Genomic DNA, 26,517 nt, shown 5'->3' with positions numbered 1-26,517 from the left:
CGCGGAGAAAAGAAAGGTGCGGTCGTCACGGACGATGTTGACGCATCGAACAAGTTCGAGCCACCGGTCAAAGGGGGACCGAGAAGCTTGTTCTGCACGGACGCGGACAAAGGGCACGGGGCAGTCAAATTCCTCGTCGTTCCGTCGTTCTCTTCGAAGCTCAGCGTGCAGTTCAAAGAAGCGCAAGGTGGCAAGACGAGACCAGGTGGGGAGTAGCGACGCGGTTAGTCGAGGTCCTGTTGAAAGCGGGGCGGGAGGACGCAAATTGGCAGGAGACCGTAACGTCTTGGGGGAGCTGATAGTGAGTCAGCCCTTTTGTTGTTCCTCCGTAGCCAGAGTAGCTTGTAAAGTGCGACCACCACGGGTCCGGCTGAAAGTATGAGTCAGTCGTAAGCAATCGGGAACGGGAAGCCAAGAGAGCTTCCACAGAAGTGAAACGTGTTTTGTTTTATTTTTGAACATTTGCAAATTTTCGCGATTTGAGACTAGGAGTTCTTTCAATATGTAAGGTTTGAGCTTTGTTTGTTTTCGTTTGAGAAGCTCCGTGATTTGAAAGACGCGTTTTATGTAAACCTGTAGTCTCGCGAGATGTTCATTAATAAGTATATAGGCTTTCTTTTTTTGTGTGTATGTGAGTAACCTGAAGGTCAAGGTTATCGTTGAGAGGCCTATCGTAACGTGCGTGTGTGTTATTTAACCTTCTTTCTTTTTAAGTGTTTTTTTGAATTTTAAGGTTAAGCGCGTAGATTTTCAGTAAGTACGTGATTTGCACCGAGAAAAGCTCTTAGGTCTATTAGCGCGTGTCCTGTGCGGACGGAAGGAAGCAGAAGGTTTTTGACTGGGTTGCTCGTGTGTGTCGAGGGCAGCCGTATTCTGACTTCTCTAGTACGCGTGCGAAGAGCTAGTTAGTAAAAGACACATTTGTTCAAAGGTTCCTCTGTGTTGCGTAAGTTACGCAAGAGTGGTTGTTTGTTTAAGGAACGTGTCCTGTGTGGATTAAAGGAACAAATGTGAGTCAGCGTGATGAAAACTTTGTAAGATGCAAGCACGAGTTCGGAATAGGGACCTCAAACTTAGCGCGTTTGTGATGACGTACCTGTAGAGTTGGCCAGACGGTTCAGTGGCAGCAGTACATGAGATAAGTACGCCACTGTGATAGGGTAGTAACAGGCTGTTCGCGAAGTTAGGCTGCTGAAGTTATGTTTGAGTATTGGTGTTTGAAAGCGTTCGGTTTAATTCTGCGTAACCCTTTACTCTTGAGCAGCGCGACGGCCGGGTTTGGTCGAACTCAGGAGGAACGTGAACGCTCGCTTTGGTGGCACGAAATTTTGGGGCAAAATTTGGGATTCCCAGTTGAGTGACTTGCATGGAAATTGTGATAGGAGGCCTGGTGGGTTAGCAGCTAATTCCGGGCGTTTGAACGCTGAGCGGTATTGTGTTGCCGGGTCGACTCTTCTGTGCCAGTTGTTGTGAGATGGTTGAAGGCATTCCAAGTACGCAGGGGTTGCAGAGAGCAAAGCCGTCATCTTGCTCTCCAGCCATTCTCTTCCTGCCCAGCGGTTGCCAGCACTGGCCAGGCGAGATTTTCCGGGCCATGGAGGAGCTGTTAGGAATGGCCATACGGGGGTGGCGACGTGCCAGCTTTCAGCCCGCTGCGCGTGTTCCAACCCCCCCAGACGAGGCGCCTTCTGAGAACTACGGATGACAGGCGGCCACGTGGCGCGGGCGGCTCTGGAATGTGGTGCGCCGCCGCGCCACCCGGGACGGCGCAAAGTTCTACGAGGCCCTCGGTCGACGACACCGCGGGCTATACCGAGAGTTCTACAAAGCCCTCGAACGCGTTAGCCTTTGTGTGTGTAGGCTCGAACGTGTTAGCCTTTGTGTGTGTGGGCTGTACTGCGGGGCGGCGGCAAGTTTACCATGATTGGACGCACATTCCCGACCATTCGTGCTCCGTCCACGCCGAACGATGACGTCGAACTATGACGTCAAGCGGAGGCTTATAAGCAGCGTTTGCCGACTGCTAGGGTGTGCTCGTGCTCGTGTCGTGCTCGTCGTAAGGAGCTGAGTGCTCGATGTTATGCCAAAATGTAGTAGTGAGCTGTTTGCTCGAATGCTGTTTTGCTGAATGTTAATCTTGCGGGCTCCATATGGGAGTCGCTCTAGACTGCCAATGTATCTTGTCTTAAAATATGTTAATCCTGTAAATAAATTCTGTTAACCGAGTTCCTCATCTACGACCTCCGACTCCTTCAAATGGTGGCAGCGGCGAGGTAGTCCGACGAGTCCTACATCTGCTTGACAGCGGTAGGATCGTCCGACAACCCCGACAGTCTTCATATATATCAGAATCTACAAGAAGTTAGTCGACTCTTCTGCATGAGCGTTGCTTCTGATTGCAGATGGACTGGAAGTGACCTTTGCGGCCACAGAAGATGTGCGTCTTCCCATGTCCTGAGCAACAGGATAATGTGGCACGATAGGGTTGGGAATCACAATGAAGGCATTGTGGTGAAGTGTCGCTTACTTTTTGGAAGGATCATGAAATGGGTGCTTGGCGGTGGGGGTTTTGCATGCTGACGTGTTGTAACATGAAGGTGAATGCTGGCAACTTTTCTTTTGACTGTCACCACGTTGTGCTGAATGGTGGCATGTGTCTACACCCTCGATGTTTTTTTATATGACAACTCTATGGCAACGCTGCAGTGGACATGTGGTTCCATCTATTGAAAACATTTTAAAAGAAGTATAGCGTATATTGCCAATTGTGGCACACCTATGAACAACCCTTTAAACCAACCATACCTCCCACAGGCAAATCGCTGGCTTAGGCAATGGGGTCCCTGTTTTCGGTTCCCTTTTATTACCCCTACCTCCTTCCTTTTTTGCTCTTGCGAGCTGCGCTACAAGCCTAAAACAGTCTCGTCTATGTCTCTTCCACAAAATATACTTCAGTCTCACCCTGCACAATGATGTTATTCTTCCTCCATCATACATTTCCCCTCGTTTCAATCATGCATAAAAGGTGGGAATAATGTTGTGCTTAACGCAAACATGTTATCAATCATTTATGACCCGCACCTCACAGGACTGGAACGAGCTTTCGGGAGCAGTCACATCCATTGTTCGCTATTCCCAGTTTCAGAATGTTTTAAACCCAAGTTTATTACTGTGTAGCTAACCAAGTATGTATTTATGTTGTTTTCGGTCAATCGCTTGAATTTTTGTTGTTCCTGCTTCTAGTGCACACTTTCTCCTGTTTTCAGCTAACACTGTACAAAGCCTTTATCGTGTGTTTTTCGGTATGTCCCACTCCCCTCTGTAATGCCTCTGGCCCTGAGGGTAATAATAATAAAATAAATAAATCTGTGGAGATTGAATGTTCATTTTCTGCGTATAAGCTGATATTGATGGACAGAAGGCACAGCTTTAGGACAGAAAAGCTCAAGATGATGGTGGTCGCTTGCCACTGCTTCCATAATCCACTGCTTGCATGTATCTAGGCAGACACCAGCCAGCGGTGCTGTATATGGGCACGAGCTTGTGCAGTGTGTTCTTTGTTTCCTGAAAAATATTTTAAAAGTAGCTAACCAACATGGTGCACCAAGCTACTTTTCTACAGTATTATAAAAGTACAATGCAACATAAAAGCTACTCGGAAAGCAATGAATATTAGTGGCTAAATCTGCTTAAACCACACCTTTTAGTGCCTATTATAGGCACCTAAACAGCATTGTTTAATGCCTAAAAATATGGTCTCTAATGATAAGCAGTAAGCAGAACAGATCATACAGTCTGAATGGCTTAATCTATTTTTGTGCATTGACTGGGTGTTGTGTATTGCACTGGTACATAGGAATTGTAAACATTGTATAGTGGTTGTAGGGACAGGACGTCATGCTGGTTTCAAGTTGAGCCTTTACTTGATGCTTGTGTTTGACAGGTGTGTGCTGGTTGCATGGCAGGTGACAATGGTGGACATCATACTTACGTTTCTGATGTACCTCCAGACACAGGTTAGTGCTTGTTTTATTTCATCAATTATGTTTGTTAACAGTAACTTATGGATAATAATCACGAAATAAAAGCTGCACAATTCCTGTTATCTTTATCGGCTTGCCATGTGTCTTCATAATGTGGTATAATTCTCTCAGAATCTAGAGAAGTATGGTGATTTCTAATGAGCAATATGACCTGCAAATATTGTTTGCTTTCTATTAATGAAAGGTAGTTGTAGTTACTTGCTGACAAACAGCATTCAGGGCTTAACCATTTGTATAACACCAGTGTATGATTATTGCAAATGAAATCTCCACTTTTCTCTTTTCTCCAGTTTGTTCTGAGTGAGACGAAGGAAGTCCCAAGTTATTTGTCGGTCTTTGTTTTTAAATGAAAGCTTTCAGTGTCATTTAGGAGAGCTACTTACTTCACCTGAACGCCTTCTAAGCAATTGAATAGTCTGTCCTCCTAAGTAGAAAGCTAGATGGAGAGGATCTTTAATGAAAACACATGTACGGTCTGCACCTATTTTAAAGTGTTGCTTGGCTCCAACCATCGTGCCTTGTTTTATTTACATTTAATAAAGTTTTACTCTCTCTCTTTGGCTACCATTCCATGGTTTTGCCTGGGTTGGTTGGTCACTGGTCAGGTTTTTGCTGACTGTATTTGCATTCAAAGAAACATGCATTTAGTGCACCTGATGGCTGGATTCGAACCTCAGCCCCCCACTGCTGCAGCCCAATGCTGCCCAATGCACAACTGCGTGTGCTATTCTCTCGTGCCAATGCCCACTAGATGTTTAAACTGATTGTCATGTGTTGATGATTGTGATTCCCATACTATGGTACATATCCACAAAGGGGGCGATCGGACAAGGAACGTGTCGCGTGTTGATTGTGATGACAGTGATTTTCAAGCAGTGGCACATACCCACAGTTGGGTGTTGGCCAAGGAGTGGGAGATAGATATTGTGCAAGGAGGTCATAAAATAAAACTTGATATCGTGCCAATGTCAACTAGCTCTCTGATATGATTTCAGTATGTTCATGATGATTATGATTTCCACACTATGGCACATACCCACGATGGAATACTGGCCAAGAAGTGGCCGGTATATTTCAAATAAATAAGAAATAATGGAGAAATACAAGGCTGCACAAGATTTGTCACATGCGCATGCCAGTTTCCTTTACGACGCAGGAATTAAATGAGCAAGTTTATAGCATTTCATTCAGTGCTTCACAAAAGCTTTGCTTTACAGATTTACACTTGTGCTTTAGATCTGCATAAACTTTTTATTTTATCTGATTTATTGCAAGCATGTCAGTAACTCACAGCTGAGTGAGCTGTTGTGGGGCAGTTTCCCAGGCATGCAATACATGTCATCATACCTGGCACATGCCAGGTGCATCTGATATTGCATTACTGGCATCTCCACTGCGTTTAGGTTACCCCTGGATAGTCTGTTCTGCTTTCGTGTTCCTCATATTCACCTGCAATCTGCAAGCTGCCATTGCATTGTATGCCCTTTTCTATCTCATTAAAGAACTTAGTTAAAACATGTTGGTAAGCTATTTGGTTAAAATCGATGGTAGAGTGTATAAGCGCGACTGTACAAGCACGTAGGAAGAAACAGATACACAGACACAGCGCTTGTCTCAGACATCAGACAGATCAGACAAGCACCGTGTCTGTGTATCTGTTTCTTCCTACGTGCTTGTACAGTCGCGCTTATACACTCAGTAAAGAAGTCACCGCTAGTGATGTTGAGCAAAATGAGAACAAGGTTGCAAGCAGGAGCCAACGTTTCGACTAGTGGACTTGTCTTCTTCAAGGCGACATATGCTTAACTGAGTGAACCGCCAGGCCAACACTCACCACATATTAGCTTTAAGAGTGGCACCACAACACACATCATCCGAGACCCCATTGCCGCAACTCCACAGCACATCACACATTTCGTCATTCACTGCAGATCTAATGACAACCACGACACAAGTGACAACACAGTTAAGGCCATGAAAAAGCTCATAAATGATTTGCACACCAACAGACCAAATGCAGAAATCACCCTGACAACAGTACTTCCCAGGATCGCAAGCACAAGCCATTTGCTCAACAATCGGAGACACTCCTAGCTCATGCACTAGGGACATGTAAGCTCAGTGATTTACTTCTGGACATTGGAAGCCAACACAAGAACGTCAATGTCATCCACCATGCTGAAAGACACCAGGACCCCAACATTCTGTTTTCCCGAGACAAACTACACCCCAGTTTTTATGGCATCAAGGTAATTGCTAACAACATCAAGTACAGGCACAGGAACTTTTCTAAATTGACCAAACCAACAACACCAGTAAAGCCTGCATCCCAGTTAGCTTCAACACAGAAAAAATGCCTGAAATCTACAACACCAGCTTGCATGCACATTCTGCCAGAGCTAGAACCCAAGAAGTATCTACACAGACGGTGGACGCAGAACCAACACCACCTGAACAACACCCGCCCAAACGGAAGCCCACAACCACCCACGAAGCCTTCACGCAAACAGCTACATACACTTATAAGCAGACAGATACACAGACAGACAGACAAACAGGTGCAGGCCTCGACAAGAAAATAAAGCGTAAAAAGACACCACCTGGAGATGTCTCGCCCCGGAGGTCTGCCCGAACCAAACAGAAATTACTACCACGCACTACGGATAGCACGCGCAACAACAAATCTCGCCCTTTCCTCCAATCCCATGAACTCACTGCCAAACAAACAAATGACAGATTTCACCTAAAAACTTACACTAGCTGGATTAAACAGAGGAGAATCCCAAAAGGTCTCAGAATTAAGGTTAAATGTGCCTTTGGCTTCTTACCCTCCGGGTTATTATTGAAAATGGAATGCTGTCCTAGAAAATGCATCGGTCTCATTAATTGATATTCTCGAAGAACACTGCAAGGAACAACTTATGATGATTACTAATCAACTCGACAGCATAAATTTATCTGAACCGGGAAAAAGCGAACTTGAATAATTCATCCGAACAAGGGAGAAAGAACTACTAGATAAATACCAGCATGAAGGTACTAGAGCTGCAGATCTACCCAAGAAGACTAATGTAACCCCTACAGCACATGGCTCCACCAGTAGTCCTACAGGCAAGCATCCAGAGTACTGCAGCTACATAGTAGACAACCCGCTGTGGTTGCTCAGTGGCCATGGTGTTGGGCTGCTGAGCACAATGTCGCGGGATTGAATCCCGGCCACGGCGGCCGCATTTCGATTGGGGCGAAATGCGAAAACACCCGTGTACTTAGATTTAGGTGCACGGTAAAGAACCCCAGGTGGTCTAAATTTCCGGAGTCCTCCACTACGGCGTGCTTCATAATCAGAAAGTGGTTTTGGCACGTAAAACCCTATAATTTAATTTAATATTTAATGTAGTAGACATATCCCAGAGTCTAAGCCCCGATGAAGTTCATATCCTGAAACGTGGTCTAACGTTTTGTCCCAAGAACAATGCAGTAAATGAATACGAACTCCACAATGATATAACAGAGTTTTCAAGATGCATGCGGATCAAGAAGTTCTTTTTCAATAGGCCAGATGTAGGAAAACAAGATAGAGACTCTCTTCGACCACCTAGCATGTGGACACCGGAAACTGAACAGTGCCCAGATCTGCATTTATACATAAAGCTGATCTCAAAGGAAATTCTAGAGTCAATGTAGCATTGCCAGAAACGCAAAAATTTGTCCCCTGCTCAGCATCAAATCTTTAAAGAACTCGCAGAAATAAATATTATTGGAAAGGCGGCAGTATCGTAATCTGGCCTATAGAAAAGTAGTAGAATAAGGTCTGCAAACAACTGAGCAATCACATCCATTATAGAAAACTCAACTCTAACCCAACTTCAGACTGCAGCAATACTGTGAAAAACACAATAGCGGAGCTCCTGTCTAGGGATCTAATAACGCAATCTGAATATTGCTTCATGATTCCTATCCTGTCACCTTTCATCGAGAAAACCCTAAAGGACTGCAATGTCCCCGTTTCTGTGTTAAAAAGAGAAAAAATATGTTTCAGTGTCTAAACATAAATGCTCGGAGCATAGCAAACAAAATCTCCGAATTAGAGAGTATTGTAACTGCCCACAAACCCCATGTTCTAATAATAACAAAAACCTGGTTGCATCGTGATATCACCGACTCTGAAATAACACCTCGCGGTTACGGAATCTACAGACATGACAGGGGATTCCCGTGGCGGCGGCGTTGCAATTCTCTTCCAAGAAACATTGAGTGTTGGTAGGATGCCTGATATTACAGAAACTGATTGTGTTGTGAAAATTTTTCTTGACGATTGTAGTCTAATCATAGGAGGGCTCTATCGGCCTCCAAATTGCGACACCACCTTCTTTGAAAATCTCAATGAGTTCTTGTGCGCCTATAAAAATAAGCACTGCAGTATGCTACTTGCGGGTGATTTTAATGTTGCTTCTGTAAACTGGAATAACAATTTCCCTGAGCCCCTCTCAAGTGCTTGTGAACCTTTCATAGATATAGTAATGCTTCACAACCTTTCACAGCTTGTCAAAGAACCCACCCGTATTCAAAACAACACACTATCAATTCTGGACTTTTTCCTTGCAAATACTGCTGCAGTCCGCCGCAACCCACAAATTCAGGTTTTCGAAGGTATATCGGATGACAAAATTGTATACCTTACGTTGGAAATGAACTTCGCTCCACAGATTGAAAAACAAGAAAGAATTGTCCCAGATTTCTCCTGTGCCAGTGATATTGATGTATTGGATGCCCTAGTAGGCGCATTTTCAGAATTTCATACCATGTGTGAGTCAAACAGTTACTTCAAATTCCTGGTACTGAAGTGTATCCGTGATTTTGTACCTGTGAAGCGAAAAGTGCTGCTGAAGCGCAATCCTTGGGTAATAAAAGAAATAGTACGAATAGAGCGGAAACTGAAAAAGGCAAGAAAACAACTCAAGCAGCACCCGACTGTTCCCGCAAGCAATCGGCTTCGTGGCTTGCGTTCATTATTAGCTGATAAAATGAAAAAAGCAAAAGAATACTATAAAAAAATAACACTAAAAAGTTTTGTCGTCTCATCCCCAGGAAAGTTCTGGCAGCACTTATCGCCAAAAAAGAAAGCTGCACCCAAACTCTGTATCGGTGATGACTTTTTAACCGACAGTGCCAAAACCACTCAACTGATATTTCTGCTCAGTGTTTATGCGTGATGACGATATCAGCCCACAGTTCCCTAGCTATGAACACATTCTGCCGATTGGTGATGCCACAATTACTGAGGAAGGTGTGTTAGCACTTACGCTTAACCTCGACGCTAAAAAATCGCCTGGAGCTGATGGAATCCCGAATGCATTCCTTTCCTTGTACGCCGAACGGTGTTCAAACTATTTAACCTTAATATTCGAGAAATCACTGTCATGCGCGGAAATTCCAACCGACTGGAAATACGCGAAACTTTCGCATACATGCAGTGGCCCTTGAAAAGATGGCTGAAAGTAAAAGAAGAAAAGTGGCTGCACGCATGTGAAGTACTTTTTCGGGGGTTTCACAGTAGTTTTGTGGACAAAAGCCCGACTGATGTTGAAACTTGTGCAAATTTTCTTCATTGGAATTTTTAGTTGGCAGTTGATTAGAGTACATAACCAGAATTTTCTTCATATTCATTGCTGTGCTTCTGTATATTCATAATGTCTGCTTAAATTTAGTAGATAGGTTTTCATGAATGGGGTTTTCTGTCAAGGTGCTATTGTTCCCACTGTGGTATGTTTAGGCCTGCACAGTTAGTCATGCAGTTTCACTCAAGTAAGTGTATTCTCTGCTTTTTTTGTTTTTTGTTAAAGGTTTTTTTCACTAGTCAAGCTGCCTCACTCATGACTATACACACAGTTGTTCACTAGTCCTGCTGTTTCACTCAAGTGGGTGCATTCTCTGGCATGTTTTGTAAAAGGCTTGTTCTATAGTCACGCTGCTTCACTTGGTTGAGTGTATGGCTTAGTTTTGTAAAAAGGTTGTTCTCTAGTCATGCTGCCTTTCATTACTGGGTTCCTTGCTTTATTATCAACAAGGTTTGCTTGCTAGTAATGTTGCCTCACTAGGATAATTGTATTCCTTGGTTTTTCTCGTAAGAGGATTGTTCTTTAGTCGCGTTGCCTCACTATTTTGAGTATTCCTTTTTGTAAAATGTTTATTCACAAGTCGTGCTAGTCCCATGAGCATATATTCATTGCTTTGTTTCATGACAGCTTTATCAGTCACATTGCCTCACCCATGTGAGTGTATTCTATTTCCTTTGTGACAGGCCACTGTTGTGATATTTAATCATGAGATCTGTTCCTGTGATCTTTCCTGTACAAGTACGTGCAAATATATGCCCAAGCTGCTGTGATAGTATTGTTGCCTTAGGACATTTTATAATAAAGTGCAATAATTGTATATTTGCACATTGTTTGTCTGGTAACATTAGTTAAAGCTAGACTAGTTGGTGGTATTAATAATTTGAATAAGTTGCGTTTGTTATATTTTGGCTATGATAGAACACCACTCAGCACTTCTTGCTTTCATATTATTTGCTTGCTGTGAAAGCTGCACATATGTTATGCAATTGTTTCAACAGACACCAGCTTCGAACGCTCGTTTTACTGCTCTGAAAAGCAATTTTGCGTGCTCCAAAAGCCCCATTTTACTGCTCCAAAAAAGCATTTCTGCCTGCTCCGAAAGCCTATTTTATTGCTCTGAAAAGCATTTTTGCCTGCTCCAAAAGCTGCTCCGAAATGGCCAAGGCCAATATCATCACTGCGAAAGTCATCCCCATACCAAAAACAGCAAATCCGTCTCTCCTCACATCACACAGGCCAATATCATTACTATGCACATGCGCAAAAGCCTTCGAACACATAATTTTCAAGCACATTTCTGCCTTTGTTAACGACAACGCAATAATTTACGCAAGACAACATGGTTTCTGGCGAGGTTTTTCTACCGTAACTCAAACAGTTCACGACTTAGCTACAGCTTTGGATAGACAAGGCCAAATTGACTTAATATTTCTCGATTTTGAAAAAGCATTTTACTGCGTCTCTCACTCCAAACTACTTCTTAAACTGAAACCCATTGTAAAGAACGACGCCTTGGTTAACTGGATTGAAACATACCTTTCATTACGGAAACAAAGTGTTCAGGTCAGCGATGCAGCTTCGACACCCGCTACTGTAGACTCAGGCATTCCACAGGGATCATTGTTAGGGCCGCTCCTCTTTTGTATCTTTATCAACGGCATCATCAGTGACATACGTGTCAAGATAAAGCTTTTTGCACATGACTGCATTTTGTACAACGAAATACGCAATTCAAGTAATCAAGAAGCTTTAAACACCTCACTGTCTACAATACAAACATGGTTCTCGAAATGGCAGGTGACTATTAACCTCAAAAAGACTGTTGCAGTGACAATTACTTGCAAAAATAATCCCTTAACCCCGACTTATAGCATTAACAACCAGTCTTTATCAGTCATGTCTACGTACAAATACCTGGGAGTAGTAATAACATCAGATTTTAGGTGGAATGAACATGTAACATACATTTATAATAAAGCAATGAAGAAACTAGGCTTTTTAAGGCGATCAATAGGAAACACTTCACCTGAACTAAAACTTTTAGCGTATAAAACATTCATCTGACAAATTCTAGAATATGCTGCGATTGTTTGGGATCCACACACACAAACCAACTTCACTAAAATTGAGAAAGTCCAAAGAAAATCAGCCACGTTTATTTTCAATTCGTACAGCTGGCACACATCCCCATCATCTCTTCTAAGAGCTGCAGAACTGGAAAACCTTGCAATAAGGCGTTACCGGGACAGAATGAAAATTTTCTTCTTACTCTATAGCAATAAATTAGGAATATATAAAACACTATATATTCTACCAGCTAGCCACCGCTGCATGCACTCTTATCACAACAAAAAGGTTAGAGACTTTTCCTTCAGGACCAACGCATTTAAAAATTCTTTTTTCCCGCACACGATTTCCATATAGAATGCATTGCCTGCCACAACTGTCGACGGTCCAACAGTTTCATCCTTTCTTTCTGCACTTTGTGAAGAAACCATAGCGTTCATCCCTCGTTTTTACCAGTCAAATCATGATTGTGAAAAGGTTCCTCTTATGTTGTTTGTCTGTTATCTTGTTTGATCTTATTTCAAACTTGCTTTCTTTGTTCCAAATGCCCACTCCTGCTTAAGGCCTGGTAACAAGGCTGCAGTACTTGTTAAATAAATAAGAACAAAAAATCAGGCCACTTTTGTCTTCTTCCTAAAGTACATAAAGTTCCTGTCAACAAAATATTTACAGCAGTAATCCCAGGTCGGCCTATTGTGTCTAATAACAACACACCTACTGAGTCACTATCTGAATTATTAAATCACCACCTTTCAACCATCCCCACCACCCTCCTATCTTTTGTTCAAGACACGCTGCACTTCCTCCGAATTATTGATGGCATCAACGCCAACCAAATCCTTTCCAACCGCACTATTGTAGTCACTTTGGATTTTTCTGCCCTTTAACATACCCATGAGTGAAGGAATTAAAGCCGTTTCGAAATCCCTCGCAATCAATCCCCAAGCGCATGCTCCTGAAGTTTACCTGTTGCTCCTTAGGTTATTTATCACACTCAACTATTTCAAATTCTATTCTATTCACTACCTGCAAACGTTTGGCACTAGCATGGGAGCACCATTCGATCCCACGTATGTGAACATTTTCATTGGACAGCTTGAAGCAGACCTGTTGAAATCCACCCTTTAAAACCCCACACCTATCTTCATTACATTAACAACATATTTGTAATATGGGAACACGGCACAAGCGTGTTAACTGACTTAATTAGCCATTTCAATTGCTTTCATGTGAGCATTGAATTTACTGCTTACCACTCTGCTGGTCAGATCAACTTCCTCGACACGGTGGTCTACATAGAAAATTGAAAACTGAGAACGACACTTTACTGGAAGCCTACGGATAACCAGCAATATTTAGACTACAACAGTCATCACCCGTGACACTGCAAGCAAGGAATTTTTGTCGGACAAGTGAAAGGAATAAGAAGAATCTGCAGCAAAGACCACGATTATATCCACCACCTAAATGACCTTAAAACAACGCTAGCAGAAAGGAACTATCCCCAAGTTGCTCTCGATAGAGCTTGTGATGTCGCTTCGAGATTGGAGAGGCAGTCGGAATTGGTGAAGAGACAGCCCACACCAGAATCTGACAGACCGACAGCCTTTATAACAAAATATTCTAATGCACTCCCAAACATAAACAAGATTCTACGAAAATACCACCCAATATTATTAAGTAACGAGCACCTGAAAAAAGCGTTCCCGGATGTTCCAAGGGTTACCTATCGCTGCAACAGAAACTTTAAAGACATGTTAGTGCACGCAAAAGTCAGCCAACATCATACCTCCGTAATATAAGCATGTTGTTGCCCCAGGTGCAAAACCTGCAGGCACCTTCGAAGAGAGATTAAAATTAAAAGCGCTGCAAATTGCTATGCACACGAAGTCAAATCTAGCTTTACCTGTACAAGTTCAGATGTGATTTATATGCTTGAATGTTCCTCCTGTAAGAAACAATATATCGGTAAAACAGGACAATCAATGAATGTCAGATTAAATGGACATTGCGCGGACACAGCTAAAAAGCTTGACAAAGCCGTTGCCGAGCATTTCAACCAATGAGGTCATAACTTTGATGAACTTAAACTCTACATCTTACAGTTAAATTTCTGTTCTGAATGAGAAGGAAAATACAGAGAATCATACCTTATCCATAAGTTGAAGACATTGCAACCAATAGGCATAAATGTTTCAAAGGGAGCTTTAGAATCTATTCGCTATGCCAAATTTCAAGCTATAGGCAACACTTAGTTTGGTCGCGTAGTTTATGTTTTCCTTTATTTATATATGTATTTATTCCATTTCAATATTTTCTTTTAACTTCTTTTTTTTTACGAGCACCAGTTTCTGTTGCTTTTTCTATTATCTCTTTCAGAGACATGATAGCCCACAACCACCAGACACGCTGGCTGACACACGGCCGTTGAAACGTGATTGACAGACGGTTGTGTCCCTGGCCTTGTGCACAGCACTCCTTTATTCTCAATTTGACACCCTTGCCGCAAACACACCTTCACTCGCTGCTGCACCCACCCGCCTTACGCCGTCTCCCCTTTAGAAGAACCCCACCTATATATACTCTAGCAAGGAGAGCACATGTCGCGAAGCATATGTCACCTTGAAGAAGACAAGTCCACTTGTCTAAAGTTGGCTCCTGCTTTCACCTTTTTCTCGTTTTGCTCATCGTCTTGAATTTCCATCTCCCACCTTCCCCCTGTTTTGCTAGTGATTTCTACTTTAAGAGGAAGCCCATAAGTGTAACTTGCGTTTTGCAATTACAGGCTTCAGTTTTGGTTTAGGCTTGGAAGTTTCAGCATACTGGTACGTAGTAGCAGCCTGTGTGATGACCTTGTTGAGGACTGCCCGACCTGAATTTTCGCTCTGTTCTTATCGTTTGGAGAGCAGTACTGATTCATTGGACTTACTTGTTCTGGTTTCCAATTGGTTCATGGATAGTATCGCAATGATGTGTCCTGCATCTGATGCGGTATTGAAGTGTGCAAATTATGTTCTATCAAATGAAGTGCTGTTTTGCAATCTCGCATTATATATAACACCACAGCCTACACACATGTAATGTCACTAATAATGCAAGAACCTGCTACGGAGAACAGCCTAACTGCATCTGTGGATGCAGTGTGCTGGAAAAAGTTCGTGATGTGTTACTGATGTAGCACAGAGTGCGATATTTTGGTATAGACAGCTTCGCAGCAGTACTGCACCATTAGTGAGTTATTATCTGTCCAGTAAATTCTTTTTCTGTGTAGTGTTTTATAGGCTCTCAAGATGCACCAGTTGAAGGCTGGATTATACTAATCATTGAGATAGAATTTGTGATGGCAATTAGCTCAAAGAGGCTTTAAAACCGACACAATCACTTGAGATAGACTTTAATAAAGATTTTTCCCCCAGACCATAAAACTATGCAATTGTATAACTGCCTGCATTTGGTCATTGCCGAAGGAAGAATTCTTGAATGCTTTAAATTTATCTTCCTTATGTGTGCCTTGAATTACATTATTTTCTTACATGTTAGCTTTTACGGCATTGTTTGTTTAATAGTTCTTTTTGACTGATATTGTTTTGTTTATTGTTTAAGCTACATTGTCTACTCATTGTCTGTTCATGCTTGGTCTGTTTATTTATACCATGTAGCCTCTAAACAAACTAGAACAGTGAAACATGGATCCATAACTCCCACACTGGATTAACAGCCATACATGAACTCACACCTGTGCTAGATTTCACTGTAGTAACCTTGGCATAGAACTCTTATGTCTTGCCACAGCAGGCTAAATAAATTGAGTTTATGCGAAAAATATGATATGCAGTGGCTGCTCCGAATGTGCTGCCAAAGAGATGTCCCTGTGGACAGTTGATCGACATGGATGCAAGCGCCCAGGCAGCAGGTTGGAAGGTGCGCAGGGAGGTGTCTATCCAGTGCAGCTTACCACGGAAAGTGCACCGGGAGGTGTCCATCCAGTGCAGCTTACGACAGATGCCCCCTCTACCCCTCCCAATTGAAATCTGTACGTATCATGGAATCGGAGCCTTTCTTTTACCCACTGTAGGCCTTTGAAGCGCTTTAATGGCCTTTTAAATTGGTTCTGCATGGGCATTTTTGTGTGGATGGCAGGCAGTGAAAGCATTTCTTTAACCCTTTAATGATGGTGCATATAGATTGCCCAAGGAAAGTTCATTTTCTGTGTGCAATGTGAAATACACATCAAAAATAACCATAATCAGCAAAAAAAAAGTTTTTTTTGTGGGAACTTTTAAGTAATTGAAAGTAAACACAAGGCAGAAAATTCCAACTGGGCTTCACCCCAAACCAGCAATGGCTTCGTTTGGACAGAGATTAGTGACTTGGTGATAGACGAATCTCGTCATATATGAACCACAGGTGTACATTTCATTTGCTTTACATCACATGTATGACACCAGTGCAGCTGGAGATCTTGCTAAGGTTTGTCTCCTATGACCGTGCTTTCAATAGAAAGAGACCCAAGGCCAAACTTCTTCTTCCTCGTCCTGTGTTCCTGCTCTAAGCCAACAAATGAAGCCTGCTGCCTGTCGTTCAATCTTGGCTGAAGAAATTTAGCCAGAAACTCCGTACTCAATACCAAAACTCTGCAAGAAAAATTATTTTGCTGGTATGTTGGCTGTAGGCAACATTCGTCAATAAAGGAATAATCGGAGGGACTGCTGTCTTGCAACTTGCACCCTATGTTAGGGCATAGGGGTACTATACTCATGGAATTTAACGTCATGTGAAAAGGTTAAAGTAGGCTACCTCTTAGGTGCAATTACTCTAGAGTGCAATGTTTAGCTGCAAAACATCTGTTTCTTAAAGTTGGTATGGATACTTGGCTAAGCATAAGTTGCAAAATTATTCTAAGTCACACAGACTTGGAGATGATGAAAATGAAAGTACACATATTAGTTTGCACTCTTTCTCCACCATGCCCATTGGGTATCGTTAGCCTGTTGATGATAGACTCAAACACTGTCTTTGAGACCTTCCAGACACTTACAGCCACTTACAGACACACTGCACCATATGATATATAATAGGAGAAATTAACTTTTGTTTCTTATGGAGTTTGTTTTTTCTTTCCCCACTTGGCGGCTATTTTTGTACAGGCTCTGAAGACACACAATCGGAGTTGAAAACGAGAATGACTGCTTCTGGCAGTGGTGTGCAGGATCTGAAACATTGCAGATCTTGCGATTCTAATGCATCTGCAGTTGACTTGATTGACGATTCGAACAGCAGTGAGTCAGAGGATGCCAACTTTTCATCTGACTTCGATTCTGAGAGTGACGACAACAGAAACCAGCCTGGAACATCGGTGGCTGCAACCCGGTTAGTTTCACTTTTCTTTCGTTGAGGAGTTTTGCTTCGGCCCCTTTCTGCATTCGTTTCAAGTGTTTTATTTGTATACTTGATTTTATTTATCTCATTGACAGGGTGTACACATCCTTTGGGCAGGACTCCTTGCCGTCTGCGCAGCAGAGAGTGGTGTTCAGCCCTGCTAGGAAACCGGGCATCCATTTCGGCATGCAGTTCCGCAGGGGCACTCGTCGTCTGCTCAAAGCAATAGATGCTTTCCGGCTGTTTTTCACAGTGGAAGTGATAGCAAAAATCTGTAGAAATACAAACAAATATGCCTGGTCAATGATTCTTGAGAAGCCAACATACAGTGAAGCCGACGGATCTTGGAAGGAAGTCACACGCACAGAGATGATGACGTTCATAGGTGTTCTTCTGTACATGGGCATTGTGGAGCTACCACGGCTGCATCTGTACTGGGGTACATCGAGCCTGTTTTCCGGACTTGTCCTAGCGAAAAAAATGTCAAGAAAACGTTTCTGGGCTCTTTTGGGCATGCTACAAGTGTCAGACCCAAATATCGACATGCAAGGAACTGAAACAGAATTCGACAAAGTCTCGTGGTTGCTGCACCACATAAATGAACGTTCAGCAGAGTTCTTTCAACCACACCGTGAACTTTCTGTTGACGAAAAGGTGCTAAAATTAAATGGGCACTCTGAAATGCGGCAATATATTAGAGATAATGTGACCAAATGGGGATTCAAATTGTGGGTTCTCACAGACTCTAAAACCGGTTACACAATCCAATTCATCGTACACACTGGTAAGCACGAAAAGCCTAGCGCAAATGGCCTAGCCTATGATGTTATTACCTGCCTGTGCAAGCTCTATCTCGACCAGGGTTACTGCTTATATATGGACAACTTTTACACTTCCACGTCGCTGTTTCGGCAGTTGCTTGCACGTATGACATTGGCTTGTGGGACGACGCGTAAAGACCGCCATGGATTTCCAAAGGAGCTGAAGGACACGAGCTGGGAAAACAAGGCCAAGCGAGGGGATGTGCGCTGGCTCCGGGACAGTGGTGTTCTTTACCTCCAGTGGAAAGACCAACATGTCATGCACATGGTGAGCACCGCACATACGGCAAACCAGCATGTGCTTGCCAAACGAAGAGAAAAAAGAGACGGAAAATGGCACGAAATTTCCATCAAGAAGCCACAACTTGTAGATGAGTACAACGCAGTCATGCGTGGTGTCGACAAGTCAGACCAATTGACGGGTTCTTGCAACATCCTCCAAAAGTGTTTCCGGCGATGGAAAACCCTGTTTTTACTCTGTATGGACATTGCTTGTGTCAACAGCTACATTATTTTTCAGGAATACAGGAAGCTACATCCTGAGATTGCCGAGTGTGCAAGAATTGCAGGCTATGATCAGCTTGCATTCAGAACAGAACTAGTGCAGCAGCTCCTTGAACTTGAGTATTCGCCGCAAGATTGTGCTCCTCCACCATCTGAAGTCATTCAGCACCAACCAGCCAAAACGGAGAAATTCCGGAACTGCAAGAAATGCTACAGTGACAGTAAAATTGAGCACAAAACAAGAGTTTACTGTAAGACCTGCAATGTTCCCCTGTGTTTCACATCGAGGAACTGCTTTGCCGCATGGCACGCCCAGCTGTAAGGCTTCCAGTTAAATTTTTACAGCAGTAGTGTTCAAGAAGTGTCTCACGTGACTGTGCTGTATATTTCTTTTCATCATTTCATAATTTTATAGTGGCTCTGAATTGAATATGTCAGTTGCAGAGCAATAAAAAGCAGGGCATGTAGAAAGTTATATCCATCCATGTAGAAACCTGTCGTAAATGTTCTGATGAATGAGCTTGTTGCTTAGAAACGAGGGCCTAGAGTGGACTTAGAAAAACAACTTGCCATTTTGTTTGTTGAGATGTCCTAGTAGCAGTTGACTCATGTTCTTAGGTTAGGGTAAGGTACATTACACTTTTCATCAAATTGTCTGTTTCAGTGGCATAATTTATGAAATTGCAATTCAGAAACACCATGGAGAACCTAGCTGATGTATGAAGCAGTAGTTCTGCAGAAACCTGCGAAGTGGAGAGAAGTAATGAGTAAAGAGAAAATCAGACATCCACCCGTTTGTAGCAATTGCTACAAAGAAAACCCGTATGGGTTCCTCGAAAGAAAAGCCTCATAGTTGAAGAAAAATTCGTCCTGGTCTGGGACTTGAACCCGGGACCACCGCTTTTCCGGGGCAGCCGCTCTACTATCTGAGCTAACCAGGCGGCTAGCAGATGGCGGGGCGAAGTCGAATTTGGCGACAACACGAAGCAAAGGCAAGTGTTTGACGTAGTAGTTCTGCGGAAACCCACAAGGTGGAGAGAAGTAATGAATAAAGAGAATATCAGACTTTGTAGAAATCCACCCTTTGTGTTGTTGACAAATTCGACTTCGCCCTGCCATTTGCTAGCCGCCTGGTTAGCTCAGATGGTAGAGCGGCTGCCCCGGAAAGGCGGTGGTCCCAGGTTCGAGTCCCGGACCAGGACGAATTTTTCTTCAACTATGAGGCTTTTCTTTCGAGGAACCCGTACGGGTTTCCTTTGTAGCAAATGCTACAAACGGGTGGATGTCTGATTTTCTCTTTATTCACTAACTTATTTATCAAAAACTTTGTGGGTAAGGCAGGTGTGTCTGTTGTGAAGGCGACGATGCTGGGTGGGAACAAGAAGGAGCAAAAAGAAGTGGCATGGTGGCCGCAAGAAGAAATTGAAAGCGAAAAAGACATTGTGCTGCGGTGACACAGTGGCAGGTCGGTGTGTGACACGACCTTGGGCTAAAGCGCACGTGTCTCCAGCTGCACTCCAAAGACGGCAGCGGGTGGCTCCAAAGGCCTGGTCCAAAGAAGAGACCCACCAGCAATGCACCGGCCCACCACCTCCCTGGAGTACTGCGATGGGGCATTGCAGTACCCGGGCTGGTTCCCACTGGCAGTCTGGCCCCATCCTGCGCCAAGGAGGCCAGCGCGGGCGTCAACACATTGTGACTCGCCAATCCCTGTCTTCATTGAGCACTGTAAAGATAGGCTTGTTAGCCTCATGAGATGAAGCCTCTCTCTGCGGTTGGTAGCCTCCCCGCTCGTCCGAAAGACTGCATTTCATTCGAAAAAACACAGAGCACTGTGCACAAGATTAAGTGCCCAAAGGCTCTGCGTCACATGTTGGTGAGACTAAAATCTTCCTGGGAAGAATTCGTCAACACAGGAAAGACTTTCACCACCTAAACAGAGAACACAGTGCCGTGGCAGAACACTGCAAACTTTTTGATCACCAGATTAGCCTCAACAGTGCCATCATCTTAGATAAAATGATCAGTGTCAGTGGCCCCTTTTAGAATCCTGGAACATCCAGAAGACGCCGGGTAACGTCAGTCGTTAGTCGGGAACAATCTCAAGGTCTACGAAAAGCGTCTGTATGCCTCCCAAAGTGCCAAAAACGCATATAATAACTGCTATGCCTCATGCCATCTCACCCCTGAAGAAGGAGTCTGTCAGGTTCTGAAAAATGGGGTTTTAAAAAAAATTTTGGTTAGAGTTGTTCTTTTCCGTCTCTTTACTTCAGTTATCCCTAGCCAGGCAGATATCTGCAGAGTGTTTACCTTAGATTGAAGTGGTTGAAGGAAAAGGAAACCAGGAAATCACCCGTCAAGAGGAAAGCAGGAAGAAAGCAGAGATCGGCAGTGTTTCACTGCATTCAGTACTCAAAACCATACAAGAAAAGGAGTGACTTGTTGATATTAAAAACAGTGACAAAGCCATCAGTGGCATTGATTGCTCATAAGGACATGCATCCCGAAGGCACATAGGAAAGCTGGATGGCAAAGGATAAAGTGTGAGACTTGGAAGCTCTGTTTATGACTGGAAAAGAGGACAAACATAAAAATGAACAGCATCCCTGCAGGACATTACAGGAAATATATAGGTGTTGGAAGAAAGGGAACAAGACAGGAAAAAGAAATTCGGGAAAATTTCAAAGGTGATGCGAAAAAGCTGGCTGCTGTGACAATGAGTGGCTAAAGTGAACTTGATGTAGAAAGAAACCACAATTTTGATAGGATTCTGGTGCATTGATAAGAGAAGAGAAACTGATGCAGATCACTACTTTCATTTGGTATAACTGACAGAGAAATTTATATCAAGCTCTCTTATTTATTACCTGCGTTATGATGTAGTTGTTGACATTCAGTTATAGTTTGCCGCTTTTACCTATAAAAATATGACTATGAGTGACTAACTCATGAAATAGTAATGTGGTGACTGGGAAACAGCTTCTGTTTTATATGTGGTATCTCTAAGTGGAAATTGCAACCAGGGTAGTTTGTTTGGATCATCATCATCATCATCATCCTATGTCCACTGCAAAACAAAGGCCTCTCCCAGCGATTTCCAATTGCCCCTGTCCTGCGCCAACCGATTCCAACTAGCACAAGCAAATTTCCTAATTTCGTCGCACCACCTAGTCTTCTGCCGTCCTCTACTGCGCTTCCCTTCTCTTGGTACCCATTCTGGCACCCTAATGGTCCAATGGTTGTCTAATCTGCACATTGCTTGACCTGCCCAGTGCCATTTTTTTCTCTTGATGTCTGTTAGAATATCGTCTATACCCGTTTGCTCTCTAATCCAAACTGCTCTCTTTCTGTCTGTTAAAGTTATGCCTAGCACTCTTCATGCCATCACTCTGCGTGGTCCTCAAGCTTCTTTGTCAGTCTCCAAGTCTCTGCCCCATATGTCAGCACCGGTAAAATGCACTGATTGTATACATTCCTTTTCAGTGATAATGGTAAGCTCCCAGTCAGGAGCTCACAATGCCTGCCGTATGCAATCCAACCCATTTTTATTGTTCTGTGAATTTCCTTCTCATGGTCAGGGTTCCCTGTGATTAGTTGACCTAGGTAAACGTACTCCTTCGCAGACTCTAGAGGCTGACTAGCGGTCTTGAACTCTTGTTCCTTTGCCCGGTTATTTATAATTATCTTTGTCTTCTGCATATTAATCTTCAACCACACTCTTACACTTGCCCTGTTAAGGTACTCAATCATTTGTTGTAAGTTGTCCACAGTATTGCTGAATAGAACGTCATCTGCAAACCGAAGGTTGCTGAGGTATTCGGCATCAATCCTTACTCCTAAACCTTCCCAGTTTAATAGCTTGAACACTTCTTCCAAGCACGCAGTGAATAGCATTGGAGAGATTGTGTCTCCTTGTCTGACCCTTTTCTTTATAGGTATCTTCCTACTTTTCTTGTGTAGAATTAAGGTAGCTGTGAAATCTTTGCAGATATTTTCCAGGGTATTTACGTAAGTGGTCTGTACTCCTCGACTACGAAGTGCCTCTATGACTGCTGGTATCTCTACTGAATCAAATGCTTTTTTGTAATCTATGAAAGCCATATAGAGAGGCTTATTTTACGCTGCAGATTTCTCAATAACCTGAATAATGACATGGATGTGATCCATTGTAGAGTATCCTTTCCTGAAGCCAGCCTGTTCCCTTGGTTGACTAAAGTCCAGCGTTGCCCTTATCCATCAGAGATTATTTTGGTAAATATTTTATATAATACTGGGAGTAAGCTCACAGGCCTATAATTTTTCAGTTCTTTAACATCTCCTTTTTTGGGGATTAGTATGATGTTTGCATTCTTCCAGTTTTCTGGAACCCTTGCAGTTGATAGACACTTCGTATAGAGAGCCGCCAGTTTTCCTAGGATTATGTCTCCTTGATCTTTGATTAAATCGACTGTTATTTCATCCTCTCCTGCCACTTTTCCCCGTTTCATGCCTTGCAAGGCTCTTCTAACCTCACCTCTAGTTAAAGGAGGAGTTTCTGTGTACTGTTCATTATTGTTTCGAATAGAGTACTCCTGAGTCCTCTGGGTACTGTACAGGTCAGTATAGAATTCTTCTGCTTTTATTATACCTTCGAGGTTGCTGATATTACCTTGCTTATCTTTCAGTGCATACATCTTGGTTTGTCCTATGCCAAGTTTCCTTCTCACGGATTTCAGGCTGTGTCCATTCTTTACGGCTTCTTCAGTCATTCTCACGTTATAGTTTTGAATATCACATGTTTTCTCCTTGTTGATCAGTTTTGACAGTTACGCGAATTCTATCTAATCTCTTGAGTTTAACACTTTCATTTTTTGTCGTTTCTTTATTAGGTCCTTTGTTACTTGGGAAAGCTTGCCTACTGGTTGCCTTGCTGCCTTGCCTCCCACTTCACTTGCTGCCTCTGAAGCCAGCCTTGTTACGGTTTCATTCATGACCTCTATGTCATCATCATCATCATCTCTCTGTTCTAAGGTTGCATATTTGGTTGCAAGTGCCTGCCTAAATTTGACTGCTTTTAGCCTTACTGCCTCCAAGTTGACTTGTTTTTTTCTTAACCAATTTGACTCGTTCTCTGTTTAAATTGAGGTGAATCCTAGCCCTCACTAACCTATGATCAATGAACTTTACCCTACCTATCACTGCTACATCCTGCACTATGCTGGGATCGGCAGAAAGTATGAAATCGATTTCATTTCTTGTTTCACCATTAGGGCTTGTCCAGGTCCACTTTCGGTTGCTACGCTTCCTGAAAAAGGTGTTCATTATTCTCAGCCTATTCCTTTCTGTGAATTCTACCAGCATCTCTCCTCTAGCGTTTCTAGAATCGATGCCGTAGTTGCCAATTGCAAATTGTGTTTGGGTAGATTATGTAGTTATGGATGGTTGAAGCAGAGTAGTGTAAAAGTTGTTTGTTTATATTGCTCAGTGTTGCAGGTGTAGTGCTGAGACCATCTTTGGTGTATACTAAGCTTAAATACTTCAGTTTCTTTTTTTCTTTTTTTGGGTGAGAGACTTCTGTGATCTGCAGTGATACAGTGAAGGGCTGTTGTAGAACAATGAACATCTGTGCACTTCAAGATCATATTTGTCTGAACGTATTGTACATGCAGTGTGAATGCCCAAGTGAATATAGCAGTTTTATTTTAAAGAACTGAGTGGGGTCTATGTCATGAGTGACAGATGAAGCATGTGTGTGTGTTGAGAAGACAATGATGATGCTGGTCAGCAAAAAGAAGGAACACAAAGAAGTGGCATGTGACAGAAGTGAATAAGAAAAGGAGACTGCTCAGGTGGCAAGTCAGTGAGTGATGTGACTTTTGGCTAGTGCGGACGTGTCTCCAGCCACGCACTGGAAACGGCAGTGGGGGGCTCAGAAGACCAGGCCCAGAGAGAGGACTCAACGGCATTGCATTGGCCCACCATCCCCCTAAAGTGCTGCGATGGTGCATCTCATTACCCAAGCAGGTTCCCGCTGGCAGTTCTTGCTTGCTTGGTCCTGTGCCAGCCCAGGCGTCAACACGTCGCTATTCATCGAGCCCCATCCTGTGCAGTGGCGGCCACTCAAGCACCTAGCTCCTTCCTGTGCTACTACACATTGGGTCCCGTCCTGTGGAACGGACCTCCCGACGACTTGACCCATCTTGTAGTACCAGGGTGTTTGGTGCAAGATTATGACACATCAACTAAGACGATTCTGAGCAGTCAGGATTTTCAGAGTAGAACTGTATACATTGTATAGAGTTTTAGGTAATCATAACGTGTGTGCCCTGTTTGTTTAGAGTTAATTTTTTTTATCCTTGTTTTTCGATTATAAATGTCTGTTCCACATTTGCAACTTGTGCCTGCCTGTCTCTAGTCTGTCAGAATTTGTGACATCCATAAAAACCAACACATCAAATTATTTAAATGATGCCTGCAAAGTTATGACAGCTTTCAGTAGAATAAGCGCCAAAAAGTGACAGCACACAAGAAGAAAACCAGACAGGACAAGGCGCTACTTGCAACTGTGTATTGAAATGACATGTGGCTGATTATATAGCCATGAGGAGAGGAGAATGAAAAAAGAGGGACACTGAATACTTGAATGCGCACGTGCGAGAGCACTGAAGATATAGGGAATCACGCTTAATCTAAATATAAAACTTATCTAAAAACATGCATTCATTCGTGTATATATTCAAAGACGGGGTACTGACACAGTTATCCCCTCTTTTCTTAATCTCGTTGGCCTCCAACAACTCCCGCGCAACAGAATCTTTACATTTATACATGATTGTCGTATCATGAAGCCTTGCTTCACATACCCGTTCATCCTCATTTCCGCAGGCCTTGCAATGCAGCGGCAAGTTAGAACCATATCCATTTTTCAATGAAAGCTTATGCTCGCGCAGGCGTTCATTAATACATCGGCCAGTTTGGCCGATATACTCTTTTCCACACTTCAATGAAATGTGGTATACTACCCCTTCTTCACATTTAACAAAAGGGTTCGTATGTTTAATAGAACACCCTACTTTTTTAGAGTCATCCGGACCAATCAGGCGGCACAAAGTAGCAAGCTTTCGCGGCGCGGAAAAAACAACAGGAATTTTGTACTTCACTGCGACGTGTTTCAGATTATGCGCCACTTTATGAGAAATGGAATCACCACCGCTTTATCTTTCTTTTCGTCTGATTGACCTTCTTCACTTCTTTTTCTTTCTTTTTTCAGTTTTTTCAATAACGCCTCCGAAACTGCGCTTAAAACCAAGCAAGGAAAGCCAGCCTTCCTCAACTTCAAAATCTGGTCGTCAAAGCTTGCTTGTGCCTTATGACAGCACAATTTTCTCAGCGCGGATTCGAGGCACATAGTAGCAATTGCTCGTTTGACAGTCTTGGAGTGTGTAGACTTATACAGCAACACTTCCTTGCGGGCACGGGGTCCCGCAAGGAGTCCCGCAAGTCTGGTTTTCTTCTTGTGTGCTGTCACTTTTTGGCGCGTATTCTATTGAAAGCTATGCACCAACTAGCCCCACAACGTGTTTTACTGCAGTATGACAGCTTATCTGCAAGGCATAGCGTCAGATTTTTCTGCGGAGAAGTTTATGAGCATTATTGGTGCAAATAATTCAGGATTGCAAAATTCCACAAAGGCAGTTGCCTTCTTTGCAGAAACCGTAGCAACAGTTCTGATCGCCAAAGTGCTTTATGCCAGATCATTGGCTGTCGTTATCCGATTGGGGAGGTGAGTGGACCCAGTTCTCCTGTGGACATGTGAATGAATTCTTGCATACGTTCAGATTAGAAGAAACCAGGTGGTGTGATGGCTATTTTTTATTTTGAACAAAATTTCAATATGAGAAACAAAATTGTCTTCCATGAAAGCAGTTCACCTTGGTTTTGTGAAATACTGCAAAGCTTTTCTGCAGAAGAAGGACAAAAAGTTGTACTTCACTGGAAGTGTAAAGTGGCAGTATGGAGATTAGCAAATTTTATGAATTTGGAGGCTTACATCACAGGATTGTACTGCCTAAGATTTCTTCAAGTAATTGAATATAACATTTTCTA

General features: G+C 43.0%; 1 protein-coding gene across 2 annotated transcripts in view; it reads left to right on the top strand.

Moving 5' to 3' along the window:
• LOC135899455 (piggyBac transposable element-derived protein 4-like) overlaps window positions 1-26,517 on the top strand; it is a 47,494-nt gene that overhangs the window by 12,520 nt on the left and 8,457 nt on the right. The window contains exons 2-5 of one of the 2 annotated variants that reach the window (XM_065428710.2): window positions 3,944-4,016; window positions 15,564-15,761; window positions 16,876-17,098; window positions 17,203-24,805. In XM_065428710.2, the coding sequence (XP_065284782.1) occupies window positions 3,944-4,016; window positions 15,564-15,761; window positions 16,876-17,098; window positions 17,203-18,754 (2,046 nt within the window). In that variant the 3' untranslated portion in view covers window positions 18,755-24,805. Of the gene's footprint in view, window positions 1-3,943; window positions 4,017-15,563; window positions 15,762-16,875; window positions 17,099-17,202; window positions 24,806-26,517 lie in introns of those variants that run through there. The other variant, XM_065428711.2, reaches the window with a different exon arrangement.

The sequence above is a fragment of the Dermacentor albipictus genome, chromosome 6, assembly GCF_038994185.2.
Source record: "Dermacentor albipictus isolate Rhodes 1998 colony chromosome 6, USDA_Dalb.pri_finalv2, whole genome shotgun sequence".
Classification (NCBI taxonomy): Eukaryota; Metazoa; Arthropoda; class Arachnida; order Ixodida; family Ixodidae; genus Dermacentor; species Dermacentor albipictus.
Note: the sequence above shows the minus strand (reverse complement) of the source record. Positions and strands in the feature narration are given on the sequence as shown.